The sequence below is a fragment of the Cucurbita moschata genome, unplaced genomic scaffold (genome assembly GCF_002738365.1).
Source record: "Cucurbita moschata cultivar Rifu unplaced genomic scaffold, Cmos_1.0 Cmo_Scf00029, whole genome shotgun sequence".
Classification (NCBI taxonomy): domain Eukaryota; kingdom Viridiplantae; phylum Streptophyta; class Magnoliopsida; order Cucurbitales; family Cucurbitaceae; genus Cucurbita; species Cucurbita moschata.
The window spans coordinates 75529-99895 of record NW_019268545.1 but is presented as its reverse complement, the minus strand read 5'-3'; the positions used below and the strand labels follow the sequence as shown (position 1 = coordinate 99895).

Sequence of the window (24367 nt, the reverse complement as noted above, 5' to 3'; positions counted from 1 at the left end):
CGAATGACTTAGCCTAGGTCAGAGGTAAGTCAAATTGGTTGCAAGCTATTAAACATGCATGCACGGGCACACTTATGGCCGAACTTACACATGAGTGGCTAAGGCAAAAATCTTACCTAAGGTCCGATGAAACCAAAAAGCTAGACGAAAAATTGTACATAAGGCTCGAGTTTCCCTTAAGATTTGTCGTGGGACGTGTCAAGATCGTGACTACTCTCTCTATCTGCTTACACGTATGGGGCATCTATTTTTAGTGGCTGAAATATCCATTCCTTTCCTTTCTAACTTCATATCCTTTCCATAATCTCAACCATTAATCTCCGCCATCCAATTTTCATACCATAGATCCAACGATCGAAATTTAAAATTTTCAATTGTATAATTCAGAAATTGTCAACTCTTTCCTAACCTGTCATTTATGCTCAATTTTGTTAAATTATGTTGATTAAAATTACACCTAAATTAGATGACGTGTATTGTTGTTCTTTATCGTCTGAATTATGTTGAAATTAAGCTTTGATAACTTGGTTGGACGGGTTATAAGCATCCGATATAGTAAAATATCATTTTCCAAGTTTATAGGTTACAAGATGCAGATTGGTGTTTTTTTTGTGCAAGCTACAGTTCATGTAATTTAGGCGTACATGCGTTCTATTATATTTTATGTATATCATGTATTTGTACGTCGTGATAATTTCAAGAGCGTTGTTTGACAATCTTCTACATTATACCTCATCACTAGCAATAAGGACCAGTACCATACGTCAAACTCAGTAGAGCATGAGCACATTTAAGAGTGCCTCACGAACACTATATGGGTACAATTAGAAAGTTTCCAACTGCTTCCTAGTCGTGAACTTACCAAAACAAGGCAAAGGACCACATAGTGTCGACAAACACGAAGGTCGCTCTCTCTTGTGTCATATTCCTGTTGTCAACAGTCATGAATTTAGTTGATGAACTAACAAGCATGCTACTTATTTTGTATTTTTATACTCATTCTTCTTACTTTTTTTGTTCGGATGGTAACGAAATGGCATGACTGCAGTATCGGTGAGCTTGAGCTGTGGAACTTTAGAGTTGTTTAGGTCGTACTTTCTTTTTATAATGCGGTTTTGGATGTATAGTTTTTAAAATATATTATAATAATAGCATGTTTTGCTTGTTATCTCGAGTCGTTACACTTTAATTAGTAATACTTAACTAATTAAGTATACTTAAAGATATTGTTCGATAGAATTATTTAATAATCTTAGTAAATAATTAATTCATTTCTTTATTTGTAAATAATTAAATATATATTTTAAATAAAATTTTATTGATTTATTCTAGTTAAATAATTAATTATTTTGGTAAAGACAGATTAATTACTTAATTAATTAATTAAGTATATTCAAAATAAAATTACAAATAAAAATAAAAATAAAAACAAAAACGAATTAATAAAGGGTGGTAAAAGAGAAAACCCTTATTTCTCAATTACAAAATCCATCCTTTTCCCAAATATATATATAATTAATTAATTAATTAATTGATTAAAATTAAAATTAATAATAATAAACTCTGATTAATAAAAATTAATTAAGTATTCTAGAGTTACGCTTTTTCAATCATATATATTTTTTATTAATAAATTATATATCTTACTTAATATAATTTACTTCACCATATACAATATTTCATTTTTAAAATATAAATGGTACTAAATATTTACCATTAAAATTTTATACAATTTTGTTAAAATTATTTATTTGAAAATAATTATTAAGGTTCATTACAAAATAAATTTAAAAATCTAAAATTTAAGGTACATAAATAAAAATTAATTTAATAATCTAATCTAATAAAAATAAAATAAACAACAATTAATTACCTAAAATTAAATAACTTAATAAAATTATTGAAATCAGACATTCTATTTTAAAATCTTATTTTATGAGACAACATAAACAAAATTTTAAATCATTTTTCAAAAACCTCACACCTTGATCTAGCCGTACACTAGGAGGAATAAAGAGCGTACGCGTGGCGTTACCAGGCCCTCCCACTTTTCAATATGTTTGAGTTTTGTTTTTTATAAAATAATAATTAATAATTAATTTTTGTTGGGTGAAACGGATTAAATTAAATTTTAGAAAATATTAATGAATGGATATATTTTGATGTTAAATTAAATATTCATGCCATTCAATTACAAATAGAAATATGAATAATAGGAGGATCCTATCAGGAAGATATTAATTACCAGACTCTATTAAAATTAATTCATAATTAAATTTCTATTAATTAGGTAGAATAGGATATGAGTATTTAACATATTAAACCATGCTCATAAAAAAATAATGAATCAAGAATAAATTACAAAACCAATATCTATATCTTTCAATTTGATTGATGTGATTTAAAAATTTGAAAAAATATATGAAAGATGTGAGACCAAATTCAAATTTATATTTGGATTTCGAATTAGGATTTCCTCTCCTAGACATCTTCCGGCTATATGATCACGTATGCACTTCTTACTTAAAAAAATTCTTTTAAACCATAAAGGTCCTACGTCATCCAACATAGAATGTGCATCTTATTCGTATATTATCCTCAAGAACGTTTTCATTCATATACTTCAGTTTTACTCAGAATGTCACAACAATATAAATATAAAATGAAAAATGGATCACCAAATAGAATCGTAATAACCCATTTGAAATAATGAAATGAATGTAAAGAGTGCCATTCAATTATTCATTTGCAATAACTAGAAGTAACTTCAAATGAAAATGAAGGGAGTGGTAAATCGATCGGAATAAAGTAAATTTTGGGCTACTAAATTCTTGGGCATATTATATTTAGTGGTGCAAATTTAGGGGCATATTCAGCGATCTTTGTCAACTCAAGAACCAAGTCAGTCATTTACAGCAACTTCCAGCAAACTTATCTTCATCGACAAATTCCTTGTTCACCAACAGAAAAAAAGAGAAAGAGGAAGTCCTCTATGGTCCCAGGGGCACTGAATCGGAAGCCGTCAATGGAAAAAGAAAAGGGCGTAAAGCGAGGAAGAGAGGAAGCTAGGGCGGAGAAAACCAAACGTAGCGATAACCAGGTAATGATAATGCTATAGTTGATTTTACAAATCAAATTCAAGCATTCAATCAAATTTTCAATTGATCCACATTCTTCAAGCGCTAACAACTATCGTGTTCATCTTAACAAAAATTTCATAGGAAAAGGAGTGTAGGAAAAAGCAGCGAAATACACAAGCAATGATCGCACACAATATACCTTCTGCACATCTTCCAGTGAACCAGCAACGAAAAAGTTAAATAGAGAGTTAAATAGCACGCAAAAAAGGCAGAAAAGTGCTCAAAACGATTTCTAACTTTACATACACAAATATGCACAAACACAAACACAGAGTTAGGTTTCGATTCAGGAAAATTAGCGAACGAAAGGTTAGAGAGATACATATTCGATTTCCGCTCCGCGATTCTTCATCAATTTATTTCACGGAGATAAAAGGCTTCGTCAATTTGTAAATCTCGTAAACCGAACGCGACCGGCGCTTCCTCCGCCTCCGATTCGTACTGTCTCCGATTTCCTCGAAGATGTCTTCTATCAGAGAGGTTGTAGGCACAAGAGTGGCTCCGCGGCGGCTGCTGCTGTGGCTTCCATCGTCTTCCATTCCAGCAGCGTTGGTGGCGCTGGTGGCGGAGGCGACTGATTTGTCATCGCTGCAACTGGTAGAGGACGCGATGGTGTTGGCGAGGTAATCGGAGTCTTCGCTTAGATGAAGAAGCTGTATTGCGACGTCGATTTCAGAATCGGAGAAGACGGAAGTCCGGAATCTTCGATTCTTGCAGGAGGAAATTGATTTCGCCATTAGAGAGCACGTCCGTTGACAGTGAGACGAAGGGTAAGTATTAGACGGAGGCAAGACGCAACATACTCGATTGCTTATAAAGCAATATAAAGAGGAATAAGTCGGTCGTTTGTTTTTTTTTTTTTTTTTTTATACATAAAATATTTTTATTTTATTTTATTTCATTTAACTTTTAAAATATCAAAATCACTAAATTAATAATAATACCCTTATTATAAATTCAACCTATAAAAATATATATATAAATAAATAAATGTATAAACATATATAAACCTTCAAAATATAAATATTACAAGACTCTAATCATGTAAAGTGTTTAATCTCGGCATGAAATCTAACACATGAACTATTAAGTCTTGTAAAATTTAGTGAAATAGTTTTGCAAAGTTTGAACTTGAAATTTATGTCATGAACTTACCTAAGCTGACTTGGATTTCAAAACACAAAATCGATCTTTCATTCAGGATAAATCGGTGACACCAGCTTAAGCTAATTAGGTAAGTGACACGTGCTCCGTGGTTATGCATGTGTCATATGCTTGATATGTGTGAAATGGTTGTGAAATAATATGTCTGTGATATAATATGACTATGATATGATATGTTAATGTTATGACACGTGTTATGATGCGATGTGTTGATGATATAATACATGTTTTGACATGCTTATGATATGATACGTGCATGATATAATATGATATGTCGAAGAACATGTTATGTACATGATATGACATAATACGATGTATAATATGAATGATACAGTATTTAACTCTGTTACATGTCTTAAAGGCTATGTTGTAAAATGATATGATATGAAGAAAGATGGAAGGGGTTGATTTACATGATTTAATAAATGATAAATGTTGGAGCCTCATGTATCGAAAAATTTTCCAATTTACGATGGGTAGGGACGTGTACATTATGAAAAGGAAAATGATTACTATGTTTATCATTCAAATTTCAAATATATTTTTTTTTGTATCATAATACATTAATTAATTGATTAATATTTAATTGTATCAAATACAATAAATATATTTTTCTTTTAATAAATCTAATGTATTAAATATTAATTTGAATTTTCAAATTAATATATTTTTCTCCATTTATATTTAACTTATCTTATATATTAAATATTAATTTAAACCCTTGAAATTAAATATATATTTTTTATTTATTTAATATATCTAATATATTAAATATCAGTTTGAATCTTTAAATTTTCTTTTAAATATATTTAACTTTTGTGTTAGTATGAATTAGTGGGGACCTTATGGACCTATAAATTATAAGTTCGAATTATATAAAATTAATTAATTAAACTCTTTAATTAATCAATTTCCATTCATTAACTATAGGTCACTCCAACCTAGAGTTGCACTCTTATGTATTGACAAGTTATGTCCATTGATATAATCATTACAAGCAAGTCGATCCTTTACGAGTTGTTCATAATTACAACTGGGTCAAAAGTCCGTTTTACCCTTGTGATTACATCTTTCACCTTAAGTACCATAATTCTCTAATGAACAATTTGTTTATGATCCAATCATAGACCTGAGACCAATGAGAGGGTGGGGCCTATTGCTCAAGTCCCAAAATCAGTAATTAAGAGAACAACTCATTACTTTTCTTATATGGAAAGGAGTGAATTCCATCACATGATATTATGTTCCTAACTTCCTATTTGGTTAAGTCCCCAAAATGGTAAGCATATTGAATCGGCTAAAGAGTCATTCTCACCCATGTAAATTAAAGTACAAGCCCTCATAGTCAAGAGTTCATAACTCACTCAAGATCGAGTCGCATATGATCATCATGTGAAATATTAATCTTCTCAATTAACAGATTTATAAGGAGAGATTAAATATTTCTTGGTCAGTGTTATACAAACTCATTGTATAGTATACCCCCACTTACATGTCTCCAAATGAACGATTTGGATCAAATCATTTGTAACGATTACAAAGTGGGCCGTATCAACAGTGTTATCAGGATAAGACACCCAACCTTATCCATATACTTTAGACTCTGTAGGTTATTATTTGAACACGATCCTCTTGTATGTCAACCACATACGGTTCAAGATTATATTAATAACCTTGTATTTTCATACCATGGATAACAATTAAGTTACAAATAAAATAATAAAATTATTGTTAAAAACTAAATAATTAATTATGAGGCTTCAGAGAATAAATTCCAACACTCTAGCGGTGGACTCCAGTCTCAACAAATTTGATGAATAGTACTTCCCTACACATGATCCAAGTGCGAGTGTGAATTCCTAGGGGACTCACACACCCTCTAGTCAAGCTAATCTGTAGCGACGTTCGAAGTTCAGCGGAATCTCATAGTGCCATGCTCCCTATAACATCATCATCATCAAATTGTGCACGTCTGCACTCATCGTCTCTAGGGAAGTATTCGTATGCTTATGAACATATAATATGCATGAGGTCCCTTCTAAATTCCATCTTATCGTCTCTTCTGACACAAACTTTTAGTCTCGTTTCTTTGTTACATTGAGTAACACATGATCGTTGGATATTCATATTAATATCATTTTCATGCTTTTAGGATTGTGTCCTATGTCGATCTATGGACATGATGCAATATGTCACTCATCATCATATAGCATGCTTAATATAGAAAACATCAGTATATTAAGACAAACGTCATGCAATCATCATATTTATCATATTGCCATAAAGTGCATAAAGCAGATCAAGTAAGTCATATATCAAATTGTATTATGCACATCATCAAGCATCATAACTCATACATCATCATATACTTATGCATCGTCATATACTCATACATCATCTTAGTATATAGCATCAAACGATATAACTCATACAATATCTTCTTGAATGATGCTTGATTAGCTTAGACTGATGTCACCAATTTATACTTGATGAAAGTTTGATTTTGTCATTGATATCGAAGTCAACTTATGTGAACCCATAACATCAATTTTAAGTCCAATTCTCTACATTTTACAATAGTCCAAGTGTTAGTCTTTATGCGGGCATTAGAACCTTTACATAGGTAGAGTTTTTGAATATTATATATATAAATATATTAAAGATCTCATTTTCTATTATTACTATTATTTTCTGTTTCAAAATTCAATAAGTTGTGTTTGACCGTACACATAAAGATAACAAAAGAAAGTTTAATTAATTTTATCTCTCTCATTTTTATTGGTCCGTATCTCTGTGTTTTTTTTTAATTTTGTTAATATTTGTTTTTTGTTTTTTTATTTATTTTTTTACCAATTTTAATCAAGAAGAATGGTACGGACAATAAAAGACTCATATTTTATCTGTTTTTTTTTTTTTTTTTTAAATTCTTTGATAAATTTTATTCTTGAACTGCACGACAAAATCCATTTGTTCACCAAATCTTCCATTTTCTCTCTTAAATTTTCCATTTTTTTCTCGGCCGTATTTATTTTAAATTATGTTCACCAAATTTCCCCTTTTTCTTTTCGCCCTATATATATACATATAGATATCTTTTACCAATTTTTGGTCGCTAATTCTGAAGTGATTTTCTATAACACGTACCATACTAACTAAAATCTAATTGGAATTGAAATAATTGGATCTAAAATCTGATTCGTAATAATTGGATGATTGAGAATAATTGGATAACTAGATAGACCGATTCTGACTTGATTTCTTGTAAGGCCTAAAATATTAACTGTAAAGTGAAATGAGACCTCAGATATGATTTACCGTAATAACAAAAAGTAAGATCTGTCCAGTTAAATCGGCAAGCATCTACTTGCTCCATTTTCATTCTACTCAAAGTAAATCTAACATTTTCGTATTCTTTGAGTGAGTTGAGGAGAGATAATTGGGAGAGGTAATAGATACGAGGCACCCTTCTTTTTCTTATTAATGTTATTATTTATTTTTAGGCTATTACGACAAGCCTTCTCTGTACCTCACGGTGACATCGCAACTTAGAAGACCATGACACAAGCATAGAGTAGTTGTATTTAATTTCGTAGACTATAGGTTAGCATAGGGTATTTTTGTTTTATTTTACTTATGTCTATTTTAATTTTTTCGTGGTTTTATTTAAAAGGCTTTTTATTAAACATGTAACTCTTCGGGACTGCTAAATTAGAATTAGATTTCAAGGAACAACTTTAAGTTAGCATGAAGATGAAGAGAGTAGTGATTTCCGCTTAGGTCAACCAAGTAAGTGATCTTGCTATTGGTTTAGTTGGATGAATTGAATAAAGTATGAATGACATGTACTCTGGTCCCGTGCACGTGCCGTATTTTATGACTGGATGACGTATATTATGTTATGCTATGACTTAGGTTATGCTATGTTATGTTACGACTTATGTTATGATATGTTATATTGAAAGTTAGTTTATGAGATGTTTATGTTATGTTATGTTATGAATCTTGTTGTGACTTACATGTTGTATGATGCATAATACCTCTAAATGATATGTAATGTGACACGGTCGTAGTATTTCAACCGTGTGGCTTCGTGATCTTGACACGCTCATGACCAACTAGAGAAACCCAAACTACATATACATTTTTTGCCTACTGCCGTGACTTCTTCGGACCTTAGGCGAGATTTGTCTTTGCCCACCAAACACAACTTGTGCAAAGTCCAAGCTTGTTCCGCCACACTTGTCGCCGGCGTGTGCATGTTCAATCATTTGCAACCCAACTGACTTGCCTCTACACAAAGTCAAGTCATGCTTCTACTCGGTGCTAAAGCCTCTCAACGCAACGATGCATCTCACTCATCTTGGTTCCCAACTAATATGGTCATGTCTCTTAGGTTACTTAGAATGGAATGGATTTCATGAGAGGTTAAAGAATTAAAAAGAATTTTCTTTTTTTCTAAAAAATAATAATAAAATATTTAGAAAGTGGCAAATTACCAAAATACCCTTAAACTTTAATGAGATTACGAAAATGCCAAAACTCTCCTTCTTCAACCCATGATATTTTATAAATTTGAATTAAAATTTCCTAAGGATTTTCTAATTTATTTCAAAATTTTAATATAATTTCAAATTATTAGTAAGAATAATAGAAAAATGATAATTTTGGGCTTTTAAATTTAAAATTAAATTATAAAACTAATGGATTTGGGATTAAATTTTTTTTTATCCAAAATTACAAAATTATAACCATCTTTATATAACCTTATTAATGTATGAAATTCAACTATAAAAATATATTTTTAAAATTGAAAAAAAAAATACTTTAAATTAAATTAGTATAAGTATTGTTTTTTATTTTTTATTTTTACTTTATATTTTTAAAACACGGTTAAAAGTTTAATGATATTTTAAAAATAAAATAAAATAAAATACTAATAATTTTCCTGTAAATTTATTTTTGTGAGAAAACCATAAAATTTAGAAATATATATATATATATATATATATATATATATATATATATATATATATATATATATATTTTAAATTTTATAAAATTAAAAAACTGAATTGTTAAATGATATGTTTAATAAAGAAGTAGAGATGGAGCATTCGTAGCAGAACGGGAAGAGGAGAAGACGAGCAGAGGGCAGAGAACAATCATGGATTTTGCTCGTCTCACTGAGGCTTTGGCTTTCAAATCTTACGAAAAGATCGCTGATATTTGCGACGACCTAATGCTCCAGGCAACTGAATTTCTCACTTTTTCATTTTCTTCACCTTTAATTTCTTCCCCTCACCTCATTTTTCCTCTCCGGTTTGTTAAAATTTACATTACTTGATCAGGCTGCAGCCGAGGGCGTTGATTATCAGGATGAATGGCCTTACGTGATCCATTTTCTTGGCTACCTTTACGTCGATGACATGTAAGATCATTTTCCTTGATGTCTTAATTATTTCGTTTCAAATCATGAACAAAATTTTAGGTGGATTGATTATGGCACTGCAGTGTTATGTCGGAATGTTTTGTGGTTCTTGTCTTTTGATCTGGATTTTAAGCGCCATTCTACTTTTTGGCTCATTTCAATATGTTTGGTAATGTTTTCATTGATTACTGCCTCCCATGGAAGTCTTAGTCAATGTGAGAGTTTAACATTGTGTTCAGTTTTCCTTGGGAGTGTTTCGGAAATTGGCTAAAAGATTTAGTCTATTTAAAACGAAAGAACAATATGGTTAAAACTGTCCTGTTGATTTGTCTAAGAAATATAGTTAACATGTTCTTAGGGCTCTATAGTGTTACTTTGGAGTTATTTGTTTCAAAAAACATTGGTCCATATGTAAATTATTTATAGATTTTATCTTAGAATCATTGTTCAGTTTTTGTTTTTGGATTTGTTTTGTTCCTTCATTTTCCCTTGTTTCTTCTTCCATTCAATTTTTGTTGTTGGATGTTCTAGTAATTCTGTAGTGTTCGTCTCGAAACTCTTGGTTGAAATTGAGTTTCCTTATCTGGATTTGTGGATTATCAGCTGACTGTTAACTGTTTAGTGGTTTCTTGCAGCAATAGTGCTCGATTTTTCTGGAAATCAATACCTTCCACTATAAAAGAAAACCGACCAGAACTGGTTGCCGTTTGGAAAATTGCCCAAAAGCTATGGATTCAGGACCATAGGGGCGTGTACGAGGCTATTCATGGATTTGATTGGTGTCAAGAAGTTCAGGGCATATTAGTTGCATTTTCAGGCAAGTCTCTTTAACTGTCTCCCTTTCCATGGCAACAAAACATTTCATTGGTAATATGAAAGTTGCTTCTAAATTTATATAAACTCCATCAAAAGATTTGAGAAACACCCCATAACTTCTACTTAATTTCTGCCCCAGACCTTTGACATCCTTGTTTTTTCTTCCACTTGAAATTGGAATCAAAATTAATCCAAACTTTTTAGAAAAATCTACACCCCTCTTCTCCATACTACTTCTTGACTCACTTAATGTCATTGGCACCTTCAGAAGAAAAAAATCCTTCGATATTGACTATACGATGCCTTTTCCACTTATTATGAAGAAATAACACATTGTCTGCACTTGTGGTGATAATTTCTTATTCCTCACATCTTCAAGATGGAACACGGAGGCTAGTTCTGGTATGCCATTTTCTCCTATTTTCTTCCCAAACATAACCATAATTTTTTTGGGTAAGAAATCGAGCTTTGTTGGGGAGAATGAAATAACAGACTAGGGCATTTTAAAAAAGAAAAAAAAAAATCCAACATAAAAGGAGATCGAAAAAGCTATAGAAAGAGATTTCAATCCAACAAATCAAACTAAGAATAATAATGAAAAGTTGTTGCACAAAAAACAAATAGAATTTTAAAATTAAGATATGAATCTTGCACATGAAAATACCTTTTGTTTTCATGTTGTAGATCTTTACAGAAGGAGAATGTTTCAGTTGCTGGTGTCTGCATATTCTACAATAAGCATCCATGATGCAGCTCACTTCTTGGGAATGAATGGGGAAGAAGCCAAAAATTGTAAGCTTCTTTATTAACCAAGTACTTCTGTATTCTCCCTCAACTTTTATGACTGTAATATACTTTCTTGTAAAGGAATTCAAAACCTTTCATTGGGATAGTGGAAAGTTATTAACGATAGAAGGCCTTGTTTTTTGTAGTCTCTTGGGCAGGGGTTCTCCCTACCGCAGCCGCTAGGTTGTATTTTTCTTTGGGCCTTAATCTATTGATCATTTTATATCATAAATATATATATATGTATGTATATCTATATACACAGAGTCGGCATTGATTCAAATAAATATTGACCACCTTCTAACCCTTTGGTCACCTAGTCATGGAAGATGGAGTTTAATGTGAACAATGGAGTAATCGATCATCCTCTAGTTTCAGTTCCGGTAGGTGACATTGCATTCGCTGAACCAAGAATTGATGTTTCTAATGAGTCTAGTCTGTATGGTCATCAACAATCTGAGAATCTTTAGATTTCCCTGCCATTTTTACGAGCATTCTTCCTATGATGTGCCTTTTGGGATTCATGAGCCCCCTTTCAATGCCTCCATTAAAGGTTTCAAGTTCTCGAAACCCTTGAGGGTTAAAGAGGTTAAACATTGTTACTTTGCAGCTTATTCCTTGTGCTATTCTTGGAAAAGTGAGCCTATTATTTCTTCCCATTCACCCACCGAGGTTAATACTATGGATCTTGATTTAGTTGAACAAAATTGTTCACATCTCTTGGTCTCCTCTGTAAGACAAGTGGGTAGTTAGAAGTTAACAACAATTGCTCCTTCAAAGTCTCCAATCCACAATCCTTGTAGCCATAAAAATTCAATTTTGATACATGGTGTCATCTATTCAATGAAAGACCCTTCAAATCCTCTTCATCCCTTTCGGTGTGATGACTTTGTTGCTGTATCTAAAGTTAAACTAATCAGTGCAGAATACTGTTTAGTTTAACTTTGTTGTTGAATCCCTTTCGGTGATTGAAGACCCACTTTCCCACGCATTTGAGTTTCTATTTCAAGAAAAAATAAAAAAGATTCTTCCTCCACATTAGTGCCTAGAAAATGTGCCTTTCTTATTAAAGCTTGTGGCCTTGAATTACGTAAAATCCCTTCAACATCTGAAGGACAATTGTTTTCAAGGTTTCATAGGGTCTCATTTCGTCACTTCATTTTGTGGAAGTTTGAGTGTAATGCTTCTTTTATAGGCGGTTTCTTTTCCTATAGTTTCAGTTGCAACTTCTTTACTATTAGTTCCTCGATTATTTTTATCTAGTTTGGGGTTTCAGTTCTCAGAGTATCTTAGGTGTTTCAGTTCTGAGAGTATCTCAGGTGCTTTGGTATTCCTTTTTTTGGCACGTTGTGTGGTTTCCAGAGGGATGGGTTCCTTGGTTCAACAACTTTGTTTTTATTGACCTTCATGTCGTGCCTTGGTGGAATTGAGTTGGTTTTTATCAGGTTTGGGGTTTCAGTTCTCAGAGTATCTTAGGTGTTTCAGTTCTGAGAGTATCTCGGGTGCTTTGGTATTCCTTTTTTTGGCACGTTGTGTGGTTTCCAGAGGGATGGGTTCCTTGGTTCAACAACTTCATTTTTATTGACCTTCATGTCGTGCCTTGGTGGAATTGAGTTGGTTTGTCGGATCGTCCTTTGGAGAAGGAATTTTGGCAAGCTTTTACCAGTATTGGTTCATGTCGGGTCTTTTTTTGTTTCTCAGCCGTTTTCATTTTATTGTAATTGTTGTAAGTTCTTGTTCTTTTTTCCTTTTCACTCCCTGTGGGAGTTTGTATTGTTTGTACATTTCCCTTTATATCAATGAAAAGTTGTTTGTTGATTAAAAAGAGTCATTTTCATTTTGTGCAATTTTCAACAATTCTCTCAACAAGTCTTGGGTCAAGGAGGGAGTTTTGGTCATGTCCTCTCCATCCTTGTTCCTTGTCAGCTATGTTTTTGTCTAATCGTGTCTTATCTGCTACCTACTATGGTCTTTACAAAATGCTTGATCTCCATTGAAAGTAAATCTTTTGATTTGCTTTTGGTTGGGTCTTAAAAGGCAGCATGTTTAATAGAGCCACAACGACACAAGTCTTCCATAGCCAATCTCTTATCTTTCCTTTAGTGATTGTTTCAAAGACATGTTAGTCTCCCTGAAGAAGTACAGATGTTTTGGGAAAGTTAGGTGCAAAGATTTTGTCTTATGGAGAGGAAAAAAGTCCAGCAATTTCGGTATAAGTCTTTAAAGTAGTATCGTAGTAATAAGTTAAGCATTTTTCGTAGCTGGAGTTCCAGATGTGTTTTTGATTTTGATGACTATATCCTGGACCAGAAGTAAAACCTCCTCCTCGTAGAGTTCCTATCTCCCACTTCCAGTGCTTGGCTAAAGTTCTTAAATGTAAAGTTGAAGACTTGTAAGTGTAAACCACCATAGGATGTTACTAAATTTGTTAAGATTTCTTAGGCATCGAAGGTGTATCCTAAGAAGCTGTGACGTAGGGGTTTATGAGCCATTTTTTCTATTAGTTTAAGCTAGACATCATAAGCTAGTTCTTTATGTTTAAGCCGTTTGTTATGAGTTCTAGCAGCTTTTGGAGGTCGCTCTTAATTGGTTATTTGTAGCTGTTGGAGCTGTTAAGGATGTTATGTCTATTCAATGCCTATAAATACGTGTACCTGTAGCTGTATTTCGGTTGATTATTCATTACTAAGACGACCCTCCTTTTTTATGTGATTTTCATCGAGATGAGAGCCTAAATTATGATGCTACAATCAAGAGTAGTAGAGAAAATTGTCACCAAGTACATAGCATGCACCACTGCTACCCCACCACTCGGGAGACAGACCATTTTGCTTTTGATTTGGGGAGAAACTCAGCTGCTACCGATCGGGGCGGGTAAAAACATTGACCTGCGAACCTGTCCAGTGATGCAAGACTTTGTATAGCAAGACCTTTATTACTTAAATTATCTCGATATTGGCCTATTTTTTCTCGCAAACGAGTGCTGTTTTGTAGTTCGAGATAATAATTGTTAAATAATTTGCATGACAGAAGTGTTCCTGTAAGTAAGCTGGTTTTGAAATGGTTGTGTTACTTGGATGATGTACGTTAGGTGTTTCCCACATCCCTTGTGGCTAGTTTACAAACAATAAGGGGTGTTTTGTATTTGTGCAGATGTAACAGGGCGAGGATGGATTGTTGATGTTGCTTCTGAAATGTTGACTGTGAAGAAACAAGAAATTGGGAGAGAGCAGAAGTTAGATTCCAGTAAATTGCAGCGCTTGACCGAATATGTTTTCCATCTTGAACATTGAGGACCCATAAATGCTTTAGTTGTTCTTAGTTCGTTGTGTCCTTTAGAACTAGAGCCATGCTTTGGTGGATATCTATCTTAATTCCCCCCAACTCTGAACTGCTTGTTGCTATATTGTTCTTGTGGGGGAAACTTTCAAATTAGTTTTGGATAGAATTAAACCCTTAGCTGTCTCTTTGATTTTGACATTGATTCTACTCATTTGAAAGATGTTCCTTTGGCGGTTTTTGTCTGCAAATATATGTATGACTATCATGCCTTGTGGGACCTAAAACGATATACTTCTTTTTCCCCTAAAATTTAGGTGTATATTACTTTCATACACACGGTTCATGCACATGCATATAAACCTATTAGGTGAGCATTCATAGTTTCTAGATTTAACTATGGGCATGCATGTGCTCGTGCAAAGGGAACACGTATAAATAAATCATGATTGTATGCATTCGAAAAATTGCGGACAAGAAAAGTAATTTAGGTGTATATTACTTTCATTCCATGCGGTCCATGCACATGCATATAAACTCACTAGGCAAGCATTCATAGTTTCTAGATTTAACTATGGGCATGCATGCGCTTGTGTAAAGGGAACACGTATAAATAAACCTATTAGGCGAGCATTTATAGTTTCTCTGGGCATGCATGTGCTCGTGCAAAGGTAACACATAAATAAATCATGATTGTATGCATTCGAAAAATTGGTGACAAGAAAAGTAATTCACGATTGAAATGGTCACACATGCACGAGGTCCCATGTATAAAAATAATAATTTAGTAACATATTGCAATACATAAGTACTTATGATTAACATTCACATTATAAAACCACTTATCAATCATAACTATGTCTCAATAACTAGGGACTATTTCTCTCATTAACACATGACTTCATAAATATTGATCTAAATTATTTATGATTATTTATCTTAAAAGTTTCTTATGGTCATTGTTCTTGATTTGATTACATTTTAAAGAGTGTTTTCATAGAAAATAAATCATCCTAAGAAAATCATTGAGAAAAGAGGAACAATTTTGTAGAAAACGAACGATGGAGAAGAAGCTTATAGGTCATTGAGTCAGGTTTGATCCAACACATGAACCCAAGACTCAGCATCCACCGACAAACCACAACTAATAGAAATTGGTACCCAGCAAGTGGTGTCAATTGAGTTTTGATAGAGTTGAGGCTAGGGAGACTTTACCCAAACTAATGAAAATTAGCACCCAGTTAATGGTATCAAATCAAGTGTCTTATAATAATAGATGGTTATCGTCAATATACTTGTCATGATATTACATGTTAGGTACATTCATGCACGAGATCTCATAATTTATTTTTTCAAAAACCTTAACAAGTACATGCACAACATAACAACGATGCTGCTGCTGGATGTCACGGTTCTAGTGCGCCACGATCCTTTTCTTTGGAACAATCGAGGGCACTACCTTCCTTTCTGCTTTCAGAGGTAGGGAGAATTAATCATCGCTCAGTGAGCTATTTATTGCTGCCAATAATAACGCTTCGCTTGCATACCAGCGTCATGCCTGGTAGAGCTATTGCGCGCAGGCGAAGGATATGCATTTTTTTTTTAGTTCAAACCTAAAACAAAATCTTAAAACTAATGCCAAAATTTTGAGACAAAAAACTAAACAATTTTACCCTCAACCAAACTAGTATTCTTACTCAAAATTTAGTCTCTCGACCTCAACCAATCGTCCAATCCTAAGCACAAGTAAAACCAAAGCTTATAACCCAAAACCCATAGCAAGTTCAAGAAGAGATTCAAATATAGTTACCCACTGAAAATCTGCTCAAATTGTCATTAACTCTTGCTACAAAATGCACTAAAACCTTCGAATTCGTGAATCTGAGGCCAAAACAAGTGGGTAATCCAAACCTTGGTTAACAATGATGAACAAAAAATAACGAAAATAGCATTACCAAAGTAGTTCGTCCCCATAATGATTACTTACATGGGTCATGACGGTCGGGACGGTCTAGCGTCTTTCAATGATCAATGGGGAGTGACTATGCACGAGGTGGCTACACAAATACCTGAATGTAGTGTTAGAATAATTTGATTGCGTAAAAAACGGTTAAATAAAGATCGTTTCTTCTAGAATAGTTAAGAGTATTAGCTAGCTATTTAGTTTAAGCAATATTTGTGGTGAGTTTCTATTTCTCTTATTATTTTGTAAAGCTATAAAAGTTCGGATTTTGGAAAGTTATAAAAGTTCGGACTTGACAAGATCATCACTTAAAACTCTAATTGTTATGTTTCTAATTTAGTCATTCTTCTGTCAAAACCTTACATGTAGACCCAAGGCAGGGGCGTTGTAATCGTCTAGCAGCACGATGGGCTTGAGGGCGTTTGATAGAGAGAGAGAGATCAGTTTTCTAAGCTCAAAATTTCACCCCCCCCCCCCCCCCCCCCCCACACCAAGTTCCCTGTTATTTGCTTATTGATCAGCTGATCAATAGAACATAAATAAGCCTAAATCAAAACAAGAACAAACAATTTTAAAAAGAAACCAAAATAATAGGGAAGAAAAAAAATGCTCCCTGTTGTGAAAAGTGATATTCAGGCATCCAGGAAAAATATTTAGACATCTATAAAACCAGTACGAGATGGGATGGTATGAAGATTTAACGGAATATCTACAAACCGAGTACGTGACGATGGGGTATCGATCACTTGCAGCACCCAATACAATCGTGTACTTGTGCCAAATACATGGACCGGCTACGACACCGGTCTCAACATCATCGTCATCTTGCAACGGTTGATATGCATATACATATTCATAACTGATCTGTTACCATACTCTTCTAATATCTGGATATCATCTGCATCAAATTTCTAGCATTTATTATCCTCAATGCTATGCTTTTCTTTCAGCATGATGCTAAAACATCATAATCCATGTTCCTAGTTGCATGTCTTCAGCTTCATAGCTGTTGAAGATTGGCACCTATTGATTAATCGTATGAGCGGCAATCGATCATCTTAAAGAGCGTACATCCTTTTGTATTCGTTATTCAACAACTCCGATTCGGATGCTACGACAGACATGGAATAAGAACGAGATCTGCTCTCGCCTCGCTTAATACTTCTCAATTTCGACTCCTCCATCCTGTGTTGAACGACGCAATAGCACATCGAGCCAATTGTTGTAAGCATTATTGTGCTACCGATCACGGTTGCACTAATGGCAAGCCACTTGTGGTTTGAGCCAACAACTACATATGTGATTGAAATGAAGGCAACTGAAATGAAGAGACAAGCCAACCACATGAGCTTGTTAATCACAAAAACAAGCTGTCTCTTTGCTTTCTGTTCAATCACGACCACGGATGTCTGGACGACTACAACTGCCAGGGAAATGAACAACGCCAAGCTGTCGGAGATTATGAAAACGATGAAAGCTGCATTTGTAGCGATATGTGCTTGTCCCAGAGTAAGACCTTTCGTTTCCTGCTCGACAAACTGGCCAGGTATGGTGAATATGGCCGCGAAAGCAACAGTAGCAATGAGAACAGCCACAACCGTTGCAGAGTTTATGGCATTATTGAGGCCACTAATGTGAAGTTTCTTCAACCTTTTAGCGATTCTATGAACCCGAAAACCAGTTTGGCGGGTCTGTTGTAGTTGGGATTCAACATCATGCTTTATGTCACTAACTGTTTGCTTAAGTTGCTTGGCTGCACTTGGGGGTTTTCCCTGGTCTTTGGAATTGACTGCCCCTGCTTCCTTCAAGATGGTTACAAGTTCTGAAGATCCAAATTTTTCCACAATGTCTAGTGGGGTATCTCCATTCTTGTTGATGGCATTGATGTTGATACCATTAACAGATATTAGGCAACGAATATTCTGCAACGATATAAACATCTCGAAATCAGGCCAATTTAGATATACAACATGCACCTCAACATTAAACTTGATATACAATAGAAAATGCTTAAGAGGAGTTAGAAAGGGAAATTGCTAGTTTTTTCTCTTCTTCGTATGCTCTAGCTAAGGAGATGAGACCTTTTCAAGATATTCTTCCGTGGCATTCAATTAAGAGTTTAAGGAGTAGCTTGCTCAGTACACCAAATTAAAAGGGTATTATGTACTGGTCCTGATTGTGAGTTCTCATATCAGTTGGGGGGGAGAATGTAACATTCTTTATAAGGCGGTGGAAACCTCTCTCTAACACACACGTTTTAAGAACCTTGAGGGGAAGCCCGAAAGGAAAAGTCTAAAGAGGACAATATTTGCTAGCGGTAAGCTTGAGCCATTACACTGATGGTCTTTCATTTTCTTTTTATTTGAGCAATTGGGAGAGGTTTTAGAGTTCTAAGAAACTTTATGGGGGAAGACTTTTATGGGGGAAGTTTTTTAGTCATCATCTCACAAGACTTTTATAGTCTTATGAGACAAAGCAGTTAATGTGAAGAATTTCAGCCCATTAGTAGCCTCAGGACCAATCTGTGTAAGTCTATTTTTCTTTTTTCTGTTTCAAAGGACTGTATAACATAATTCATAAAGCTAGATAAGAGATTGGGAGTTCCCTCTACAATGATCCTTTACCAAGGAACCTTTGCAGCGGGAGGCATCCACAAACAAGTGCTCGTGTACTCGAACGGCTATTGACTAATTATCAATCATGTTAACATGAGGAAGTCATTTCTTTTGACCTTGGCAGTGGATGATCTCAAAAGAAGGCTTTTAAAGGAAGAGGACGGGCCACGCCAGAGAATACTTAGGATCAATCAGATCAAGTACAAAACGCAACTTGCAATTTATGGAAAATACAATCTTCAATCGTTAAAGGAAAATCGAGCCATATAGGTGCCTTAATGTAGTCCACTGCAACTTTGAGAGGATGGCCTCAAGTATTATAGTAGTATTACATACAAATGTTCCTAACTTCAGTGTCTTAAGAATGATAAGGTTTACAGCACGGAAATTAAGACTTTAAGCGTGTAATCGCCCAGCTACCTATAAGTTCTTTGGGCCTTCCACTTGATCAAAATCCCGGGAGCCTATATTTGGAAACTAATGTCGAAAAAGTTGTAGGAATAGTTTTTATAAGACCTTCTAGTCTATAAAAGGTAGGCCAAGTCTTCAGTTTCTCACTATTTCTTGTCAATATTTTGGGTTCCTATGTTCGTAGCAAGAAGGATGGAGAAACTGGTGAGCAATTTTTTGTGGGAATGTTTGAAAAAGGTTTGCCCTCTGTGATAAAATGTGGAAAGAAATGAACAAAGGCAGTCTTGGTATTTGGAACTTGCTTAGAAAGAACATCTCTGTTTGACTAAATGGGTTTTGCATCTCTCTTTACCTTAATTATAAGTACAGGTAACATTATTGTCATTGTTCTTTTAATCTTTTACGGTTCTCTCGTTAGATCCTTGCTATCTCATTTGGCCTTCTCTTCTCGACCTCAATCTCTTTTTCTGGCTAAACATTTGAAGTTGAAAGTCTCAAAGAAGGTTTGGATCTTTTTCCTTGGTTGTTAGTGTGTGTGTGTGCAGAAATCAACACTGTTGATGTCATCAAAGTTTTAAACTCTCAGGTTGAGTCCAAACTAGGGAGTGTTGTGCAAAACTTTTGGAGGATATGAATTATCTGTTGTGCCTTTGTCCTTTTCCAACTTGGGTGGCATTTTATAAGTCCCTAAGTCTCGTCTTGCACATTTTCTAGTCGTGGTTTGGTCCAGGACTAGAAATTGAAGTTGATCAAGCTTCAACCCCCATTTATCCAAGTAATTGGTTAGAAAAATTACAAGACACCAAACGCGATAATTACCTATTGCTAAACTTAATCTCAGAGAACCCAATTATGTTGACAACACATGGTAGGATAATTGCCTCATTAAATCAAGCGTCATGTGTAGCAAGTATCATGCCATATCAAAGTTATGAAGCAAAATTAGCATGAATTGAACACTTATTGCAAGTATAAACATAAACAAGATAGATTGTTGACCTCAGTTCGTCTCTTCGATACAGCAATGTGTAACGCGGTATTTCCCTTGTTATCTTCCAGAGTCAAAACTGAAGGATCAGGTCTTAGTAACTCCATCACAATCCTCTCGTTCTGCCCTTTTACAGCCATGTGCAATGGGGTTTGGCCCTTTTTGTCAGTTCGGAAACCGAGGCTTGGGTCCTTGGTTACTAACAATTTTACAACTTCAACATGGCCCATCCTGGCAGCTGAGTGAAGGACGGTCTTACCATTGTTTCGAGCTATCATAGTAAGTTCTGAGTCCGTTTCGAGGAGGAGAGTTACCACATCAAGGTGCCCCTGCATAGCTGCCGTATGCAAAGCGGTTGAGTTGACCGAGTCTGTGGTCATGGCCAAGTTGGGGAATACATCAAGAAGTTCCTGCAACACCTCTGCAATATTTATTCAATCAGATTACATTAAAAAGAGATGAAACTATAAGGAAAACAGCAGAAAATTTCTATCAAGGGAAATGTGCCAAGGAAGAAGATATCTATCTGGTGATTCTCCATTTATTATTTCAGCTTTCCAGTTGATAGATTTGAAAAGTTGATACAACTTTGTGAAAAGTCAAAAAAGCAAATCCCAAAAGAGAAAGGTACAGGTAATTATATGCAAAAATTCAATAGCCGAATTACATCCAAACCCAATTTGTTTAGGAAATTTCGAGTCAATAACGCTTATAATATAACATGTTTGTTATATTTCACTCTCAAAATGTATCATTTCTATAATAACATGTCAGTGCTTCCTAGTTCTGTTCCTAAATCATTATTTGAGATGCAAGTCTATATAATAAAGGTGTTAGGAATCACAACTCTCCACAAGGGTATGATATTGTTCACTGTGCGCATAAGCTCTCGTGGCTTTGCTTTGGGTTTTCCCAAAAGGCCTCATATCAATGGAGATGTATTCCTTACTTATAAACTCATGATCATTCTCTAAATTAGCTAACGTGGGCCTCCCTCCCAACAATCCTCAACAAAAAGCACCTTGCTGCTTCCATAATCAACCAAAAGAACATATATACTTTTTCAATTTAAGAAAACAAAACGGAGTAAAGGGCTATTTGATGAATCAATCATAAAGCCAAAGACTATTTAGCAGTTGATAAAAGAACAGCTACGTAAACAGACATTTATCAAGCAATTGGCATCCCTGAAGTCATTGATATTATTAATGCTTGTTATTACGATTGAATGTGATAGAGGTTCTTACTGCGATGGCCATGCTTTGCAGCAACGTGGAAGGCATCAAATCCATTTCTGGCAGCCATAAATGCAATCTCAAGGTCCAAATATTTCGACATCTCTGCAACGACGAGGTCATGCCCATTTTCAGCGGCTGCATAAAGAGGAGTCTCACCTTCTTGATTCTGCTTTGACAATAAACAATTTGACTCGTTTTTATCCTCACAATTCTGAAGAATCTCTTTGACTTTCGCTAAATTTCCACCGCGTGCTGCTAAATGAAGCGGTGAATCCCCACGCTTCCCTGGCGATTCCTTGGCTTTCTTCCTCTCGCCGCCCATGAAACTTAGTTGCCTTTCCATAACCATCCGAAAGCTCTTCTGCTTCTCCATCAATCCTTTAAAGCTTTTCTGCTTCTCTAACGATATTTCTTTGGAACTATTCTCCATGATCGTATTCAGAAGAAGAACATCGAGCAAATCAGAACTAAACCGATTGTTCGATTTTACAGCCCTAAAACTCAATGCTAGAGATCAATCAACACGATCGATTCCAATACTTGGAATCCTGATTCTCAGATCTCTTAATTTATCAAAACCAATGGATTTGGTACTTTCCTGAACGCTTCTGAATTCGAAAACTGCAATTATTCAAGTTCCAAAACCTCCTTCCTGCCATAAACACCATTTTTCAACCTCAAAAAACTGCAGCAACACATGAACCAAAAAAAAGCTGAAAAGACGAAAGCAAAAATAGGAATCGGAGAGTAGAATGAAACACCGAATATACCTACCTGGACATGGAGCTTCCAAGCAGGATTGAAAAAACAAAGAAAGGTGAGATAATAATCAACGACGAGGTGTTCTTCTTTCTTCTTGGCTGTGCATTCATTGAATGGAATACATCCAAAGGAAGGAGTAAAAAGAGAGAAGAAAAAGGAAAGATGATAACAAATGAGCAAATATCCAAACACGCATTACAGAGTGAGAAACACCACACCACACCAACCATCAATGCCACACCAATCATTCTCTCTCCTCCTCTCTTACTGTAGCGTCAACGCTTTGACTCAAACACGCACTATTGATGTGACGAAGGATACTCGTATGTAACCGCCCAAACCCACCACTATTTGACATTGTCTTCTTTAAACTTCTCAAAACGTGTATGTTAGGGAGAGATTTTCGGACCCAAGAAACAATCTGACAACAAAAAAACAAAATAGAGGGTTAAGTTAGATTAAAAAATATGTGAGTGCCTGCACGTCAAAATTTGAGACTAATAATTCTATATGAATTTAGGTTAAGAAATAGGAAGCCACAAAGTTTTTGGCTTTTGTAAGAGAGATTTGAAAAGAGTGGAGAGATGATACGTATGAACATAAGTATTTGAATAGTCGATGTGATGAACGTGTAAGGACCGAGCATAAGGTCAATGACAAATTTAGTAGGACCTCAATTAATGAATCCAAGCTTCATAGTCATTCCACTGCGAACTGTGTGATTTCGAGATTATTCGATACGTATGAACATAAGTATTTGAATAGTCGATGTGATGAACGTGTAAGGACCGAGCATAAGGTCAATGACAAATTTAGTAGGACCTCAATTAATGAATCCAAGCTTCATAGTCATTCCACTGCGAACTGTGTGATTTCGAGATTATTCACTACATTTTAATATATTAAACTTTTTAATTTCGAGGTTGGTTCACGTTGTTTGGATCATTTATTTAAATTATTATTTTTAAATAAAAATAATTGTAAAATATCTATTTTCTTATTTTTTCACGTTGTTTGGATCATTTATTTAAATTATTATTTTTAAATAAAAATAATTGTAAAATATCTATTTTCTTATTTTTTAAACCTTTAATTAAAATTTGTAACTGACACAGACACACTATCTAAGAAATAATTTTACTATATATCTATCTGTGCGCGTGTATATATATATATAGTCATTCACTAGGTTATAATTAAACAGGAGAGTCCTGCAACACCCCTAGATTTCTACTTACTTAGAGGCATGGACTTAAGTATAAGAAAATAAGTATAACTACCCAATGCTACCCAATGATGTGTCATGCCCTCGAATTCTTGTAGGGCGAGCATTCATATCATTTCGTACCGTATCATATGCGTCGTATCATCAAACATATCGTACCATAACATATGGTCATATCATTTCGTCAAGCATCATACCATAACATACATCATATCATTTATATATATATATATATAAATAATGGAGGTGAAGGGAATTGAACCCCGTGCCTCTCACATGCGAAGCGAGCGCTCTACCATATGAGCTACACCCCCTCTAGTTCTTTGAAATAAAAGAAACGGTATGAAAAATTAGGGCAATTATGTTTTGAATTAAAGTTTTTTTTATATGATATCTAAAATATAAAAATTGGAGGTGCGGGGAATTGAACCCCGTGCCTCTCGCATGCGAAGCGAGCGCTCTACCATATGAGCTACACCCCCTCTGTTTCTTTGAAATAAAAGAAACGGTATCAAAAATTAGGGCAATTATGTTTTGAATTAATTTTTTTTT

The 24367-nt window shown here is 34.4% G+C and overlaps 2 protein-coding genes and 1 non-coding gene across 6 annotated transcripts; 1 reads left to right on the top strand and 2 right to left on the bottom strand.

The window, feature by feature from the left end:
- Positions 1 to 9399: 9399 nt before the first annotated feature.
- LOC111464125 (COP9 signalosome complex subunit 8-like) lies at positions 9400 to 14859 on the top strand. The gene is made up of 5 exons (XM_023108222.1): positions 9400 to 9552; positions 9653 to 9732; positions 10368 to 10549; positions 11233 to 11340; positions 14488 to 14859. Exons 1-5 carry the CDS (start codon positions 9469 to 9471, stop codon positions 14625 to 14627), a joined length of 594 nt encoding a protein of 197 aa, XP_022963990.1. The 5' UTR covers positions 9400 to 9468; the 3' UTR covers positions 14628 to 14859.
- Positions 14860 to 17164: 2305 nt separating this feature from the next.
- Positions 17165 to 22797, bottom strand: LOC111463988 (ankyrin repeat-containing protein At5g02620-like). Of its 4 annotated transcripts, none has more exons than XM_023108029.1 (4): positions 22599 to 22797; positions 21838 to 22513; positions 20602 to 21011; positions 17165 to 18498 (listed from the first exon to the last, which is right to left on the bottom strand). In XM_023108029.1, the coding sequence occupies exons 2-4, from the start codon at positions 22256 to 22258 to the stop codon at positions 17635 to 17637; spliced, it is 1695 nt and encodes a 564-aa protein (XP_022963797.1). In that variant the 5' UTR covers positions 22259 to 22513; positions 22599 to 22797; the 3' UTR covers positions 17165 to 17634. The 4 variants fall into 4 exon arrangements, with proteins under 4 accessions (XP_022963797.1, XP_022963793.1, XP_022963795.1 ...); XM_023108025.1 differs by having other exon boundaries at positions 21838 to 22480; XM_023108027.1 differs by having other exon boundaries at positions 22603 to 22797.
- Positions 22798 to 24224: 1427 nt separating this feature from the next.
- On the bottom strand, positions 24225 to 24297 carry TRNAA-CGC. Its single transcript has one exon. It is a non-coding gene; the product is annotated as a tRNA-Ala (tRNA).
- Between the last annotated feature and the right edge of the window lie 70 nt (positions 24298 to 24367).

Bases quoted from the DNA above. Each gene is read 5' to 3' on its own strand.
- LOC111464125 (XM_023108222.1), top strand. From the start codon at position 9,469: ATGGATTTTGCTCGTCTCACTGAGGCTTTGGCTTTCAAATCTTACGAA. The intron at 9,553-9,652 runs GCAACTGAATTT...TTACTTGATCAG, and splicing joins GCGACGACCTAATGCTCCAG to GCTGCAGCCGAGGGCGTTGA. The intron at 10,550-11,232 runs GCAAGTCTCTTT...TTCATGTTGTAG, and splicing joins CATATTAGTTGCATTTTCAG to ATCTTTACAGAAGGAGAATG.
- LOC111463988 (XM_023108029.1), bottom strand. From the start codon at position 22,258: ATGGAGAATAGTTCCAAAGAAATATCGTTAGAGAAGCAGAAAAGCTTT. The intron at 21,012-21,837 runs GTAAGAACCTCT...TAAATATTGCAG, and splicing joins TGCAAAGCATGGCCATCGCA to AGGTGTTGCAGGAACTTCTT. The intron at 18,499-20,601 runs GTCAACAATCTA...ATATCGTTGCAG, and splicing joins TATCGAAGAGACGAACTGAG to AATATTCGTTGCCTAATATC.